The 17,153-nt window shown below is 46.2% G+C and overlaps 2 protein-coding genes across 2 annotated transcripts in view; both read right to left on the minus strand.

Annotated features, from left to right (window-relative positions):
• Window positions 1-4,838, minus strand: part of COLEC11 (collectin sub-family member 11) — a 47,094-nt gene extending 42,256 nt beyond the window's left edge. Inside the window, exon 1 of the mRNA XM_011960985.1 lies at window positions 4,661-4,838. Within this exon, the coding sequence (XP_011816375.1) occupies window positions 4,661-4,733 (73 nt within the window). The 5' untranslated portion in view covers window positions 4,734-4,838. The remainder of the gene's footprint in view (window positions 1-4,660) is intronic.
• Window positions 4,839-14,686: 9,848 nt separating this feature from the next.
• Window positions 14,687-17,153, minus strand: part of RPS7 (ribosomal protein S7) — an 8,401-nt gene continuing 5,934 nt past the window's right edge. Inside the window, exons 2-3 of the mRNA XM_011960950.1 lie at window positions 15,361-15,511; window positions 14,687-14,799 (exon numbers count right to left, since the gene is read on the minus strand). Of these exons, the coding sequence (XP_011816340.1) occupies window positions 14,722-14,799; window positions 15,361-15,511 (229 nt within the window). The 3' untranslated portion in view covers window positions 14,687-14,721. The remainder of the gene's footprint in view (window positions 14,800-15,360; window positions 15,512-17,153) is intronic.

Raw genomic sequence — 17,153 nt, forward strand, 5'->3', positions numbered from 1 at the left:
GGGTTTCACCGTGTTAGCCAGGATGGTCTCGATCTCCTGACCTCATGATCCACCTGCCTCGGCCTCCCAAAGTGCTGGGATTACAGGCATGAGCCACTGCGCCCAGCTGCTTTTGAGTTTTAAAAGATATCACAGCACAGTATCCACAGCATTCAATGTCTTTTTACTCAACTTTATGTAGCTGTAGCTTATGGATTATCTAATCTTATCAAGGCAGACTGCATGCCACTGATGGGTGCTGGGAGAGGAAGGGCACAGCTGGTGGCATGGAGCTTACCCTCATGACTGTGGAGCAGCCAGCGCTTGCCTCCCTGGGCCATGGAGGGGCCATGGCACTGTCCAGAGACCTCCCGTGACTTGGCATCCTGAGTGCGGTGGGTGAGGGACAGCTACAAATCCGCTGAACCACTTACCAGCACCTTGGCCACACCACATGTCCTTTGCAAGCCCCTGCCCTTCTCTTAATGTGGAGATTGGCTATTTGAAGGGATAGCAGAGGTGATTAATGTGCGTGGCACCGTGACCCAGTGCGGCACACAGCGAATGCTCAGCGAACGGCAGCTCCTGATCCTGCTGTGATCACACGCGTGGGCTCCCAGTCCAGGGAAAGCGCTGGAAGCCAGGGTTCCTCATCTGAGAACACCTGTGCCCTGCCCAATGCCTCTGCATTAGTCAGTTCTCCCACGGAATGGGCACAGGGAAACCTGCTTCCATTCAGTGCCATCCTGCAGTGTGGGTCATCGTGCACCAAATGAGGACCTGGCTTCTTCCTGCAGAGCCCCTTGCAGAAATGACTTTGTAAAGGACAGGGGTGCAGAATGTCCACTGGGTTGGAGGAAAATAACTCCCATACACTGCACAGAGATCAGCACTATCAGGCCCTCGTCACAGATGAGGAAGCCAAAGAAAAGAAAAATTAAGAACCCCTCCCAGCATTGCGTAATTAGTGTGTGGTGAGGGTGGGACTGATCCAGGGCTTCCCAGCACTGTTGGCTGCTTTCCTCTTTCTGCCCGACGACCCTTTCCCCATGCCTCAAAGGAAGGGCCCACCTTCCTCCTTCAGTCATGACATAAGGGATTTTTTAAAATAGGTTTTTGATGGAGAGAACAAGAAGTCAATATACATTGTATACCAAATGTGGACACATATCTGATTTAATTCCCAAAACAACCTTGTACATTATTACGGTTCCTGACGATAAAGACAAGGCAATATGGAGTTGAACAATTGGCCCCAACTCCACCACCAGGCCTCCAGCCTCCTCTCCACACCCCCCACCCACAGCCCGCCTCCAGCCTCCTCTCCACACCCCGCACCCGCTGCTCCCCTGTAGAGACCCACACCCTGCTCCCCTGTGCTCACGTGGATAGTAGAACAATAAGGACAACTGAAAAGCGGAAACCCAGGACCCCACCAGCAGACTTGACTCCTCCCACCAGCAGACTTGACTCCTCCCACCAGCAGACTTGACTCCTCCCACCAGCAGACTTGACTCCTCCCACCTTCCTTGCTCCCTGCAGGCTTGGGTCCACGCGCAAGTGATCTGTGCAAGCTACAGCTTCGTAAAGGTCTCGGAGCACGCAGAAGCCTGCAGTTGAGCAGGCACCAAACCCAGTGAACAAATGAATGAGTGAATAAAGGAACAAACAACAGAACAAAAGATCACAAATAGAGCCTTCTGCTCTTCTCCTTGTGGTGTTTCCATGTTTCCGAATCTTTATTATATCTAATGTCTACGCAGTATTTCCAGGGCAGGCAGTCTGCAGATGGGGGTTACTGCCCTGCTGTCATTGTCCTGAAATTCTAATAATGTTGAAATAGGCCAAGTGCAGTGGCTCACGCTTGTAATCCCAGCACTTTGGGAGGCCAAGGCGGGTGGATCACCTGAGGTCAGGAGTTGGAGACCACCCTGGCCAACATGATAAAACCCTATCTCTACTAAAACTACAAAAATTAGCTAGGTGTGGTGGCGGGTGCCTGGAATTCCAGCTACTCGGGAAACTGAGGCAGGAGAATCGCTTGAACCCGGGAGGTGGAGGTTGTGGTGAGCGGAGATCATACCACTGCCCTCTAGCCTGAGTGAGAGAGTAAGACTCAGTCTCAAAAAAAAAATGAAATAAATAAAATAAAATAAAAATAAAATGTCAAAACAAGGGGCACCACAAGGTTTGTAGCCATACACGCTGGTCCACTGGGCTCATAACCATAGTCTCCCCGGCTGCTGCCTGGGCAGCAGTATTTTGGCTCCTCGTGGTATGTGGCTTCCAAAAGCAATGGTAAACTCTTGCTCCCCACCCACTCAGTGCGCAAGTCAAACCCTACTTCTCAGTGTTTGTTGGATGCAAACTGGGTTTAGATTTTTTTTTTTTTTTAATGTCTCAGGAATCAAAGGCTGCCATGGGAATTTCCTCTCTAGTTAGAAATGATTCTGTTCAGGTGTAAACAGGCGTTCAGCAAGGCTTTTACTGCCCTCACTCCGCATAGGTTCCAAGAGTGGCTTCAACAAAGATCAGGCTCCAGCTCCCAAGAAAAGGGGTGAGTAGTGAGCGGAGAAATCCAGAGCAGCCCAGATGGGATTTCTCGTGCCTTCACTCACACTCACTCGCTGATCCCGGAGCAGCCCAGGCCAGGATTTCTCGTGCCTTCACTCCATTCTTTCACTCACCCCGGAGCAGCCCAGGTGGGACTTCTCATGCCTTCACTCACTCCACTCATTCACTGACCCCCGGAGCAGCCCAGGCCGGGATTTCTCGTGCCTTCCCTCACTCCACTCATTCACTGACCCCGCTGCCCATTCACAGAGTTTCTGCCCACTTTCCTGCGACAGGCCCCATCTAGGCCTATGGGCACAGAGGCCCTGCATCAGGGTGCTCTCAGACGCACAGCAGGAACCACGGCAGGTAGGCACAGGGTGAGGGCACGCAGGCCCCCGAAGGAGTCTCTGCTTCCCAGAGGTCTCACCCTCTGACTGCCTTCTTAGAAGAGGAATTCCATTTTGTAAACGGAGAAGCCCCAGGGCCTCTTTAAGAACAACATCCTTATCTCCCAGCCAGGGCCCAAGACGCTTAGGGCCTTCCCATCAATGGAAGGGGCAGACTTGAACAGCAGGGGGAGGGGGTTAAACGTGGAATCCTGAGAAGAAGTACATGTTAAAAATGAAATGAACAATGGGGCCAGGCCCTGTGGCTCATACCTATAATCCTAGCACTTTGGGAGGCCAAGGCAGGCGGATCACCTGAGGTTAGGAGTTCGAGACCAGCCTGGCCAACACGGTGAAACCACCTCTCCACTAAAAAACACAAAAATTAGCTGGGCACCATGATGCACACCTGTAATCCCAGCTACTCAGGAGGCTGAGGCAGGAGAATCACTCGAACCTGGGAGGCAGAGGTTGCAGTGAGCCGAGATCGTGCCATTGCACTCCAGCCTAGGCGACAGAGCCAGACTCCATCTCAAAAAAAAAAAAAAAAAGAATGAAATAGACAATGGGAAAAAATCATGGCTTCAGTTGCCAAACATGCTATTCTACATTTTCGTTAAGCAACTTCAGCAATGCCCAGCAACTTACAGGCACCACAAAACGCCTCCTGAGAACCACATCCCTGAAGCACGAGGAGGCCCGTCTCACTGGCGACTGCCTCAGCCCCGCCGTGGCGTTTCCCTACCTACAGTGACAGGGCACCTTCTGGGGCAGCTTGGATTCTGCGTGGATTCCACCCCACAACAGCACAGGGTCCTCTTAGTTTCTTACCAAGGGCAAAGAGTAAGAAGGGATCTCTCCCCTCTTACGTTCCCCCAGCAGTCAGCACATTATCGGTGTGCTCTCTTCTGTGGCGTATGGATTTTTCAAAATTGAAAATACAATCAAATAGCTGTGAAAGACTGGGGCAGCGCTCTGCCTACCGCAGGCAAAGTGTTTCCCATCAAACCAAAACGTCGGCTACCCACATGCCACGGCTTTAAACGTTCATCTTTATACTGAGAACGGCCACATCACCTCCGCTCTAAAAAGACAGCAGGTTTTCCTAGTGCAAGGCATCCAGGCAGGAGGCGCTGCCCTGGGAAACGTTCCTCCTTTCCAACTTTGGAGACAAGATGACCCCACCTGGTTTTACACGACCCCATCTGAACTCAAAGTCCCTCCCCTGGAAGTTGCCACCCCAAGGCCCACCTTTCCCCCACCTCTCTGATCCCCGTTCCTGAGCCCAACACAGAGCCACTGGTCCCCGGGAGCCGTGGTGGCTGCTGTCCCCTGACCCCTCAGACGCTGCTCAGGCTCAGGAGGAATCCTCAGGTTGTGCGACCGAGTACTGAACTGAGGTTTGGAATTAGCAAAGACTGTTTCGCCCTCTGGGCCTTGGGCTCTTTGAAATCTGCCACCCAAGAGGGTGACTCCGTCTTCCAGTAACTCTCAGGGGTCTGAACCTGTGTCATCAACAGGCTCCACGAATTTCCGCCATGAACGAATCCAACTTTGGAACTCTGGTGCCAGATTTATTGAGACTCCATCTTTCTGGCCTGGATCTAGGGACAGATTCCCATCCTCCTCGCTCAGCCGGAGCCCACCTCGCGCCCCGTTTGGAACCCTGCCTGCCTCCCCTCTCCACTGTCTCAGCCCCCGTCACACCCTCAGCTGCAGCCCCGGGCAGCGTCTCCTACCTGAGCACGCGTTAGGCGCACGGGGCGTCCTGCCCATCGCTGGCCCGCGAGGACACTGCCCCCGGCGCCTCATGGCTGCGATTTACAGAGGCGGCCGCGGTCTCAGGCGCAGGGAGAAGCCTCGGCCTGGGCCATCAGACAGCCCAGCAAATCAGGCTGCCCGGCCGGCCGCAGCCTTATCTCGGCCGCTTCCTGTCTGCGCTGCGCCCGCCGTCCCGCAGGGCGGCCTGGGGGGTGTGCGAACGCCGGCCACGCCGGGAACTCCCCGAGGCCGGCTTCGGGGTGGGGGGCAGGACCCTCCTGGAGATGCCCCTGCTGACTCTCCAACCCGGACACCCCACTCTTGTTTCTTTTTTGGCTTTCTCTTCTTTCTTTTCGTGTTTTGAAAAAATAAGCATGACTACTGTAGAAATTCAGAAGCGCATGAAGAGGAGGGACGCTCATCACCTGGCACCAATCAGACAGAAACGAGTGCAGCTGACTGATCGCCTTTCCTTTGCTCACAGGGGATTTCGCTTCAGAAGGCAGCAAGCGCTCGACCACGGCCTCTGGAGACCTGGCCACACCTGAGTCCGGAAACTCCCTCCACGCATTTAAGTTTCATTTAAAGGCAAGTTTCATTTAATGCCAGAAACAAATCTTAGTCAGGGGCTGGATAGATCCAGCTTCTGTGCAGCCTGAATCTTGCATGTTTTGGGGGATTAGAGGAACCTTATTTAAGAAAAAGAGACATAAAATTACAATCACAGGAAGCTAGGTTCAAAGGTGAATATTTATTTAGACTGAAAACTCATAAAATAAAAATGTAAAAACAGACAAATTCCACACAAATAATAAAATTCAGGAAAAATAATAGATTATTTAAAATGTATGATTAAAGTTATACATAAATTTGACAATTTAGACAAAATGAACCACTTCATGAAAACACAAACTACAACATGCTCAGCAGGAAACAGATAATTCAATAGCCCTATACCAAGGAAGGGAATTGAACTTGCAATTTAAACACTCCCCAGAAAGACATTTCAGGGCCAGATGGTTTCACAGGAGAGTCTACAAAACGTTTAAGAAAAATTAACACCAATTCTCCACATCCTGCTCCAGAAAATAGAAGAGGAGGGAATATTTACCAATTCATTTTATAAAGTTGGTTATTACCCTGATACCAAAAGCAGACAAAGACAGAACAAAAAAACTGTAGACCAATAACCCTCATGAATAGAGATGAGAAAATCCTTAATAAAATATTAACAAACAGAATTCAGTAATATAGAAAAAGATTTATCAACTATGACCAAATGGGGTTTCATCCAGGAATATGAGGCTATGTCAATAGTCAAAGCTCCTTTGATAAAAACCCATTAACAAGCTAACAAAGAAAATCACATGAATATGTCAATTGATGCAGAAACAGCATTTGGCATAAACGACACCTGTCATGACAAAAACTCTCAGAAAAGTAGGTGCAGGAGACCTTCCTCAACTTGATAAAGATCATCTTTTAAAGGCAAAGCCACAGCTAACATCATACCTCATGGGCAAACATGGAACGTTTCCTTCCTGAGATTAAGACAAGGCAAGGGTGTCCACGCTCACCTCTTACTCAATGCAGTGCTAAAGTTCTAGGCACACCAGCAGGGCACAAAAAGGAAATAAACAGTGTGTAGATTCGAAAAATAAAATAACACTGTCCCTTGTTGCAGATGACATGGTTGTCTCCTTAGAAAATCCAAGAGTCTACAGAAAAGAGCTCCTGGAAACTATTAAATCAGTGCAACAGGTGACAGGATACCAGGCAATATTTAAAAAACCAAGTAGGCCAGACGTGGTGGCTAACACCTGTAATCCCAGCACTTTGGGAGGCCAAGTGGGCAGATCCCCTGAGGTCAGGAGTTCGAGACCAGCCTGGCCAACAAGGCAAAACCCCGTCTCTACTAAAAATACAAAAATCGGCCAGGCATGGTGGTACATGCCTGCAATCCCAGCTACTCGGGAGGCTGAGGCAGGAGAATCGCTTGACTCTGGGAGGCAGAGGTTGCAGTGAGTTGAGGTCACGCCATTCCACTCCAGCCTGGGTGACAGAGTGAGACTCTGTCTCAAAAAAAAAATAAAATAAAAATAAACAATGAAAAATCAAGCAGATTTCTATAAAATAGCAATGAATTCATAGACACCAAAATTCAAAATAATATCATTTACAATTGCTTTAAAAAAGGAATACTTAGGTGTAAATCTAACAAAACATACATAGAACTTACATGCTGAAAACTACAAAATGCTGCTGAAAACCTCAAAAAAGATCTGAATAAATAGAGAAACACATCGTCTTTATAGATTAGGAGACTCACCCAAGCATGGTGGCTCATGCCTGTAATCTCAGCACTTTGCGGGGCTGAAGTGGGAGGATCACTTGAGTCCAGGAGTTCAAGACCAGCTCGGGCAACATGGTGAAACTCTGTCTCTAACAAAAACAATACAAAAATTAGCTGGGCATAGTAGCATGGTCCCAGCTACTCAGGAGGCTGAGGTGGGAGGATCACTTGAGCCCAGGAGGTGGATGTTGCAGTTAGCTGAGATAGCACCACTGCACTCCAGCCTAGGTGACAGAGTGGGACCCTGTTTCAAAAATAATAAAATTAAAATTAAAAAGTATAGATTAGGAGACTCAACAGAGTAAAAATGTCGATTCTCTCCCAAGTTAATACACAGTACGAGCTTAACACAATTTCTATCAAAATCGTAACAATAATTTTTGTAGATATAGACAAGGCTATTCTAAAATGTTTATGAAAAGAGAAAGGAACCAGAATAGCTAAAACGATTTTGAAAAAGAATAAAGTAGGAGGAATCAATCTACCCAATTCTAAGACACTATACAATGGAACAGAACAGAGAGCCCGGAACTAGGTCTACACCAATACACTCAACTGCTTTCTCACAAAAGTACAAAAGCAATTCAGTGGAGGGAAGACAGCGGGTGCCATGAACGGTCCAGAGCAACTGGACGTCCATAGGCAAAAATGATGAACCCCAATATAAGCCCCACACCTCATACAAAAACTATCTCAAAATAGATCATGGGCGTCAATGTAAAATGTAAATTTACAAAACTTTTAGAAAAAAACACAGAAGAAAAATCTTCAGGATCTAAGGCTAGGCAAATCATTCTTTGATATTCTAACATCAAAGTACAATCTATAAAAGCAATGACTGATCAATGGAACGTCACCAAAATTAAAACCTTTTGCTCTACAAATGACACCGTGAAGAAGATGCAAAGACAAGCTACAGGATGGGAGGGGGCGTCTGTCAGCCACAAATCCAGCAAAGGAGAGTGTCGGGAATACAGAAAGAACTCTCAAAACTTGACAGGAAAATAACAAACTGCCCAAGTAGAAAATGGGCAAAAACATGAAGAGACATTTCACCAAAGGGATACACAGTCGGCAAATAAGCACATGAAAAGATGTGCAACGCCATTAGCCATTAGAGAAATGCAAACAAAACCCACAGTGAACTATCACTACATGTCTATCAAGGTGGCTAAAACAAAATCCCAACACCAAATGCTGGCATGAGGGGAAACAGGGGCCAATTTGAAATGGTGCAGCCAGCTGGGTGTGGTGACTCAGGCCTGTGCTACTGGCACTCTCTGGGAGGCCGAGGCAGGCAGATCACGAGGTCAAGAGATCGAGACCATCCTGGCCAACATGGTGAAGCCCCATCTCTACTAAAAATAAAAAATTAGCCAGGTGTGGTGGCGCATGCCTATAGTCCCAGCTACTCTGGAGGCTGAGGCAGGAGAATCGCTTGAGCCCAGGAGGCGGAGGTTGCAGTGAGCCGAGATCACACCACTGCACTCCAGCCTGGGTAACAGAGCAAGACCCCGTCTCAAAAAAAAAAAAAAAAAAGAAAGAAAGAAAGAAAAAAAAAAATACAACCACACTACCACCCGGAACTGCACTCCAGGAATTATTCCAGAGAAGTGGAAAGCTGTGTTCACACGTACCAGGGCTGTCCAGTCTTTTGGCTTCCCACATTGGAAGAAGAATTGCCTTGGACCACACATAAAATACACTAACAATAGCTGATGAGCAAAAAAAAAAGCAAAAAATTCTTACGACGTCTTAAGAAACCTTACGAATTTGTGTAGGGCCACATTCAAGCCATCCTGGGCCACATGCAGCCCCCAGGCTGCAGGTTGGACAAGCTTGCTGTACACCAAGGTTTATAGCAGCTTTATTTGTAATATCCCACAACAGGAATCAGCCTGGACATCCTTCACCAGGTGAATGGTTAAACAGACTGTGGCACATGCCTGCCATGGAACGCAACCCAGTCACAAAGAGGAACCCAGCATCGACCCCCGCAGCACTTTGTAGGAACTAGGGACTCTACTCACGGAAAAATACCATCCCAAAAGGCTCCTTACTGTATGATTGTCTTTATACAACACTCTTGAGATGGCCAAACTGCAGAAACTGAGAACAGACCCACGGTTGCCAGGGATTCAGGAGGAAGTGGGGCAGAGGGAAGGGGGTGCTATAGGAGGGCGCCGTGTGGGGTCCCCGTGGTGACTGCAGTGAGGCACATCCCTGTATCTGGCTGGGAGACTGTCCTGCAGTTTCACAAGATGCTGCCCTTGGGGAAATTAAGTACACAGCATCTCTGTTAAAACTGCATGTGAATCTATACTTTTCTCTAGATGTTAATAAAAGTTTAGTTTTTTAAAAGCTGCCTGATAGCCCTTATGTTTTTGTGCAGGACGCAAACAGGTAAAGAGAACGGAACCGTGTGTAGAACCCAATGCCAGCTAGGATCATTCACGACCACTCACTAATGGAGGCCTCACAGCTACCCTCAGAGCAAGGAGTTATCACCCCCATTTCAGAGTTCAAGAATGAGAGACCTTGCCCAAGATTGCAGTTCACAAAGAACGTGCCAGTCAGAGTCTGGGCCCCACGCACTAAAGCTGCACTTGTCACTGGGCAAGCCAGCAAGGTCCACATGGAACCCCCCAAGACCCAACTGCCTGGCTTCTGTTTCACAGCTGACGTGGGTGTTTTCCATTTGTTGTTGTGTTCCTGAAATGTTAAGGACTTTAAAAAAATATATGCCAATAATCTGATAATTCCTCTCAGTTACATAAATAAGTGATGATTTAACTTCCCATTTTGAGTACACTACATTGGAAGTGCGGTTAGACTCTGAACCGTGTTCACACCTGCATTGGGAACAGAAGGGCCAGGAGGCCTTCCCCCTCCTCCTTTTTCCTCTCCTCCCCGCAGCTTTTTCTTGAGAGCGTTTAAGTCGTGGCTGCTGGGAAGAGCCTTTTGCCTGGTAAACCCTGACCTTCTCAGGGGGCCAGGACAAGACTCTGGCGCAAATCCCAAATCGTATTTACATTTCTCAGAGATAACTCAGAAATCTGGACAGCAGGAGCCGGATGAAAACCCTGCTTGTCTCTGGATGGGAATTCTCACTGGGGTCACACAGTGCATGTGCCAAATCTCTGGGACATTGTCCATGAGGACATTAACCGCAGCCACCTCTCCCCGTCCTTGGGTTCCCTGACACAGCGGAGCCCCACTGGCCTCCTGCCTCAGCAGTGTGGGGCTGGGCCTCCGTCTTCTCCCTGGCACTTGCCTCTCCCCGTGCCACTCCGGGGCTGTCCGGCAGCATAGGCGTGAGATCCGGATCACAGCCTCCCTGCCTGGGCGCATGAGGGCGGGGCCCCACCACTGTATCATCTGAGACTATTAGGGAGTCAGCTATCAGAGGTCCTCAAACTTGAGCCTGCATCAGAATGGACCGGAAAACCTAAAACACGTGGCTGGGCCCCACCCTAAAGCTGCCGATGTCATACGCTGCTGGTGGGACCTCAGTGTTCTCGTTTCTAACACTTCCCAAGCGTGGGGAACCACTGCTTACCTCCCAGGGTCCCTGTAAGGATCTGAGCGAATCCCTTCAAGAATCTGCCCTGGTGCCTGACCCACACAGACCAACACTCAGTGAATGCACAGGAGCTGTTCTGGAGTCCCCAGACACCATCCTACCCACCCCCAACTGTCTGCCACACTAGATGCTCCTGCTCCAGCACAGGCTTAAAACTGAAAACCAAGTTAACCCCGGGCCAGGCATGCTGGCTTATGCAATTCCAGCACTTTGGGAGGCCAAGGAGGGAGGCTCACTTGAGCCCAGGAGTTCAAAATCAGCCTGGGCAACCTAGCAAGACCCCCATCTTTACAAAAAAAAAAAGAAAAAAATGTTTTTTTAATTAGCTGGGTGTGCGCCTGTAGTACCAGCTACTCAAGAGGCTGAGGCAGGGGGATCGCTTGAGCCGGGGAGTTTGAGGCTGCACTGAGCCATGATCACACCTCTGCACTCCAGCCTGGGTAACAGAGCAAGACTCTCGTCTTAAAAAAATAAAATCTGTAACTGGTTTGGTTTTCAAGGACAAGAAAACACATTCATTCATCTTTACTAAGTGCCAAATACTCTGAGAACTTGTCTATATTTGCAGATTCTTTAAACTTATATTACTTAGTCAGTGACTTTCAGAATTAGAGGGACCCTCAGACTCAGCTAGCCCAGGCTCACCCTTTCATTTCCCAGTGGGAAACCTGAGGTCCAGGGAGGAAGGATGCAGCTCATCTTCAGGCCGCAACCAAACACAGGGAGTGACTCCCCACCCACCACATCAAACTCCCCAAGAGCTTTAGGTGAAGACTTAGCCATGTCAGGTTACAACGTGGTCAGCGCTGCTTTCAGGGTCCCTGAGTGGAACGGTCGGGTACTGTCACAAGCTTGCAGCATGCCAGAGAACACAGTTGGGAATAAAACTGGCAGAATGGTAAAGGAGTTCTGTCAGGTAACGATCTAAAAGTTGAGTAAGGAGTGATTTGCTCTACTTTCAAGAGGAAGCTTAGGCCATCTTAGATGCAGACAATTAACAGCACACTAACTTTAACGGTGGCCTCATTAAGTGTGTTATTACAGAGCACAGCCCTGATTTTATCTGTACAGCATTTTGAGTAAAATGTGATTGCTAGAGGCATTCAGACTCAACTTCATTACAGTCACTCACCCACTGTTGCTATTGATTATAGTGAGAAAATTCAATGGAGTTAAAGTATTTCCAACAGCTCATCTAGCAGTAACAGGAATCTTAGGAACCAGGCCCATCTCGTCATTGAAATGTCTCTTTCACTAGGCTGTAGTTGCATTGTCCTGCTATACATTTTAACAAATATCAAGTCTAATACCCGCTTTACGGATCTAGTATCATCTCAGGGCCTGAAAACACTCAAGATGCCGTACTACTTAAGAACTGTGTGACTTTGTATACCTTCACTGGTTCCTTTACTATGTTGCATGAATCACAGAGAAAAGGCTGGACTAATGTAACTAGAAGGGAAAAGAAGGATTTTTTAAAATCACCATTACTTCCCACAGCAAATGCATACACATGCCTGCAGGCTTACTATCTCATCGCTGTTCACCACAATCATGAAAAAGTCTGTATTTACCTTTCAAAAATATTCTATATATTTAAGCTTTCTTGACAAAAAAAGATATACTTAAGCTTTCTTGACAAAGTTTACAGATGAAAATTGTGCGTGTTTAGCACACTAGGCCCCAAATTCTTCTGTTGTGCACCCCACCTTAAAATTTTGAGTACCTCCAATGTGTAGTTAATACAGAGTGCACCACAGTACTAATAGGGTATATATGTTATAAAAACACGTAAGTTTTAAATGAGTAACAATAGGAATGGTATCTAAGTCTTTTTGTTCACCAAGGTATTAATTTTAGTGAAAGCAATGATTGTTATACTTTGCTATAACCATTTAAAATCTAGTTTTAAGTTTGGCACTTGATTTTAATAATTATCACAGCTAAAAGGTTCTTAAGTGGTATGTTTAGAATTTGCTTCAAAAATCTCCAGCAAATAAAGGGTGAGAAGAGATGAAACAAGATTAGTAACATATCAGTACCTGCTCAAGCTGGGTGATAGGACAGAGCCCCACTACTGATTGTTATACTTTTGAGTATGACAGAAAACTTCCACTATGAGGGGTTTTTAGTCCCCCAATCTTTGGCTGTGCTTCCTATCTAGCAAATGTGAAGTTTTTGTTGAAAAATCGACCAAAATTTCCCATCTTTCTTGGTACTCTGGTCATCTTTGTTCTTGCCAAGTAATCAGAAGGGATTATTAACAAATAGATTCAAAGCCAGCTGAGACTCTTCATAAGCATCTTAAATAGGTAAGAATATTCTGAGTTTTTATGTTACTGATACCTTACAGGTCAATGTAACTTTCACGTAAAATGGAAGCATTTCCCAATGGACATCTTAAAATAAGCTCATTCCTTACACTGATTTCAAAACACAAATTGTTTTCTCACATAAAGTTTCCTCTTTTCCTGGAGATGGTTTTTTAATGTCTACTAGGTATGCTACTGAGAGCCACTGGCATTAGAGGAAAATCAAGAAATTCAAAAAAATTTTTTTTTTGATATGAAGTCTCGCTCATATCACCCAGGCTAGAGTGCAGTGGTGTAATCCCCAAGTGCTGGGATTACAGGCGTGAGTGAGCCACCACGCCCGGCCCAGAACACTTTTTAAAAGGAAAATGCTTCACATTCTAGGACAGCCTGTGTAAATCTTGTTTCCCAAACCAGTGAATCTGTGAATTCCAATACACTAAATGTTTGAGATAACAGAGATGAAGGCTCCCCAAAAGCCACTAAACACAGAGAGCCAGGAAACGGGGGGATGGGGAGAGAAGGGGCTTCGTGCTGGAGAAGGGTGAGAATAGGTTTGCAGCACCCTAGGCCTAAGTAAACAACTCATTCCAGAGAAACCAAGACAATCCCTGTCCAGGGACGGGGGGGGGCAGACAGCAGAACTGGGGGAGGGAACTATGGACCACTGAGGATAAAGGGCCAGCCTTGGTAACTGCTTCACAGGAACCTCCCTCGCTACCCGCTCATCTACAAAGGCCTCAGCCAAGTTCGGTCAAGAGCACTTGCCAAAGCTTTGAAAACATCCAGTGTGCCTGCCCCAGCACGTGAATTCCGCATCCGGAGCCTGACAGTTCTACTCCTACGAGGCCTGACCCTCACCTGCAAGATGGGAAAATACTATTGTGTCGCCTCGGAGGCCTCCTGGAATTAGTCTACCTGTAGGAGTTAATTTGATGTAAAACGTATTATTTGGGGGACTGTTCAGTAAGATTGTCTCGTCACCCTGTAAAAGCAGGAAGGTAAATTTTACAAGGTAATTTTAAGGCTTATTAATAACTGAAAGCAATATGGCACAAAGCCAAAACTGAGGAACTAATTCTCTAATAAGACATCTGCTCTACTCTACAAAGACCTGGTCCAGCTCGAGTCACCAGACACCGCGCCAGGGTCCTCACTTCGGGGCTTTCATTTCCCCCAGGGCCTTCATTTGATGAACTGGGAAACTAAGGAAGTGGGAAAATGGACTACCCAAGTTTACACACCACTTAGCATCTACTAAAATCTATTAATCACACTCTTACATTTAACTTGTGAAAGTCCATTTAACACCTAACATGAATTTATGTATAAAAAATTCAACAAACCTGACCGAATGGGAAGTGGAGATGTTGGTTAATGGGTAATTTCAGTTCTACAAGACGAATGAGAACGTTTCAGAGTTCTGTTTCCCAACTTTGTAGACATACTTAAGGCTACTGAGCTGTAAACTTAAAAATGGGTACTATGGAAAATTTTACATATATCACAATAAAAAAAAGTACCAGGTATATTTTTAGTTTGAACCATGCAAAAGTGCTAATATTCAGCTATTTCTGCAGCATCATGTGATGACACTTGTACCCCTGAACACAAGCGGAGCCTCACAGGCATCAAGCTTGCTGGCGCACACACCCCTCCTGCTGAAACCCTCCGGCCCAACACCGGACGCCACTGATAGTGAGGACAGCTGCGCATCCATGAATCTGGAATTTTGAAAAACATAACTGAAACAGAGTACTGTGAATATATATTTTATTTAGTCACTTTTGTTTACAACTGAAACTCTGGGAATTCAAAATTAACATCCTTGCCCGTGAGCTTCTTATAGACACCAGAAAAAGTTTCAACCTACAAGAAAAGAAAGAATTCATCACAAAACTCTGAAATACACACTCCGCTTAAAACCTAATAGTTTCATGAAATTGGGCCCTGTATGGTCTTTCTCCTCAGCAACTAAGTACTGAGAAGATAAGGAATATGCACGACATGTCTGTAGCAGTCTTATAACCAGGGACAAGCTCCTCTCCAATGTTGTGGGACAGGACTCTACACCAATGCACCGGGAAGCCACCAGGGGACCCCATCAGTCACCCACCTGGTTATGTCCCCCCAAGACACTGATCCATCACCATCCACCCCTAACTCACCAAGAATATACAGCCTAACTAAAAGTCAGACCACAGAATGAGCCTACTTCCAAAAGGTACAGGGAATTTCAAGTGTTCAAGTCTTTAAATTCTCCATTTAAAACCTGACACATAATCCAAAGTAGAGCAGGCTGAAGTGCGGGTAAAAGAACTAGTCCTGAGTTTACTACAGTCACTGCTCTGGTGGCACATGGAGACTGGTTACTCTAAAATCTACTCTCACTGTGGCTGAACCTGTCCATGATAAATGTCGACCTATTACCTTGTGTTCCACATTGTTCTGCTGTGCTTTGTCCAAATGAACCTTTATGAGCCGGCTGCCATCTAGTTTCACGCGGATTCTCTTGCCCACAATTTCGCTTGGGAAGACCAAGTCCTCAAGGATGGCATCATGCACAGCTGTCAGAGTACGGCTAAAAGAATAGTTAAAAAGGTAAGCAATACAGAATGCCTGCCCTCTGAACTCCAGAAGGCACCTCAAGTCAAAATGAAAATGCAAATCCCAGGTTCCTGAAGTCAAATTAACACTCATTTTCAAACAAGCTTGTTATATTTCACGTACCAAACAAAAGCCTTTGCCTACCTAGAATATGGTAATAGCTTATTGACTTATTTCAAAAGCTCACTCAATTTTAAACATTACTCTGGGGTAAACTACAAACTCACCAAAGCAGTAAGTGACCATCTCTAGGGAATGTGAGATTGGTGATGTCTTTTATACATCTTTATTTTCATTTGTATCATTTCTCAACTAAATCACTACAATAACCTTAATACTTCTGCTCATCTCCAAAACCACCCCCCTTCCAATGTCAAGATAATCTTTCTAAGAAATTGATATGATCACATCATTTACATAAAAGACTCTTCAAGAGCTCTCCTAGACCTCCAAGATATCATCCAAACTCCTTGTTCTCTAGGATCAAATGAGGCAATCTTCCACCCCCAGGCACTGTTCTATCACCAGCTCTAGGATAGCTGCCCCTCCCCGCACATGTGGGTCTTCGATTTCTAACCCATCAGCATCACGAAAACTGCCAGTGGAATCTTGCTCCTCATCTGCATATCACTATCAAGTTCAAAATCTACCTACCTGCCACCCAACAAATGAGAAGTTTCAATTAATTGCAAGCTTTTGGGGCAGGTACCATGTACCACGAGACATCAGGAGTAAGTCAAGAGACGGTTCTTTGTTTCGGCATTTATGGAGCTGCCTTGTATACGGTTATCTGTCTAGGTCTCACCCCACTGTAGCTAACAATGACACTATAGTCTACTCATTTGGATTTCCTATCTGGCAGCACCCATACACACAGTTAACATCTTCTGGTGGCTCTCAATTTTACTCCCAACATCTTAATATTCCACAGCCACAAAGGGCAAAAACTTGAAGAAAGTCCATTTCCCAAAACCCTCATCACCTTTCAGAAAGCAAATCAAGACAAATGGATTGTTCACTGCAACTCATTAATTAAGCATATTCTTACAATACTAGGAAAGCACCCAAATATGGAAATTAGATTCCAAAGTTATCTACAAACTTTTAAAATGGGGAGCAAAAGCAAACAACTCAATCATCACAAACCACAGGGACTGGAGGGCATCAGAGGAAAAACCCTGCTATACCCAAAAACTGTACCAATTTCAGCATTTAACCTGAGTTAGACAAAGACAGCTCTACTGAACAGGGAAAATAAATCAGAAAGTAGGAAGCCGGACTGGAAAGTGGAATCACTATGACCTACCAGCTAGGCTTAGTGTGGAGGAGGGAAGGCTTTCAACAGACTAGGTCCCACTAGAAACACTGAAGCCACTGTCTGAGAAAATTTGGAAAACAGACGTTTGTACTGAGGGGAATTAAAGCTATGGGTTTGAGGGACAGTCCTTTGGCTGTGCAGAAAGCAAAGCAACTGTTTTTATACTTGTTTCCTAACTCAGGTTCTCAGAACTGAGTTTCCAAAACCCTCTTCAAGTGTCATGATTTAGGAAAAAAAAAATCCTAAATTCTTTTTTTTTTTTTTTCTTTTTTTCTTTTGAGACGGAGTCTCGCTCTGT

The sequence above is a fragment of the Colobus angolensis genome, unplaced genomic scaffold, assembly GCF_000951035.1.
Source record: "Colobus angolensis palliatus isolate OR3802 unplaced genomic scaffold, Cang.pa_1.0 Scaffold53, whole genome shotgun sequence".
NCBI lineage: Eukaryota > Metazoa > Chordata > Mammalia > Primates > Cercopithecidae > Colobus > Colobus angolensis.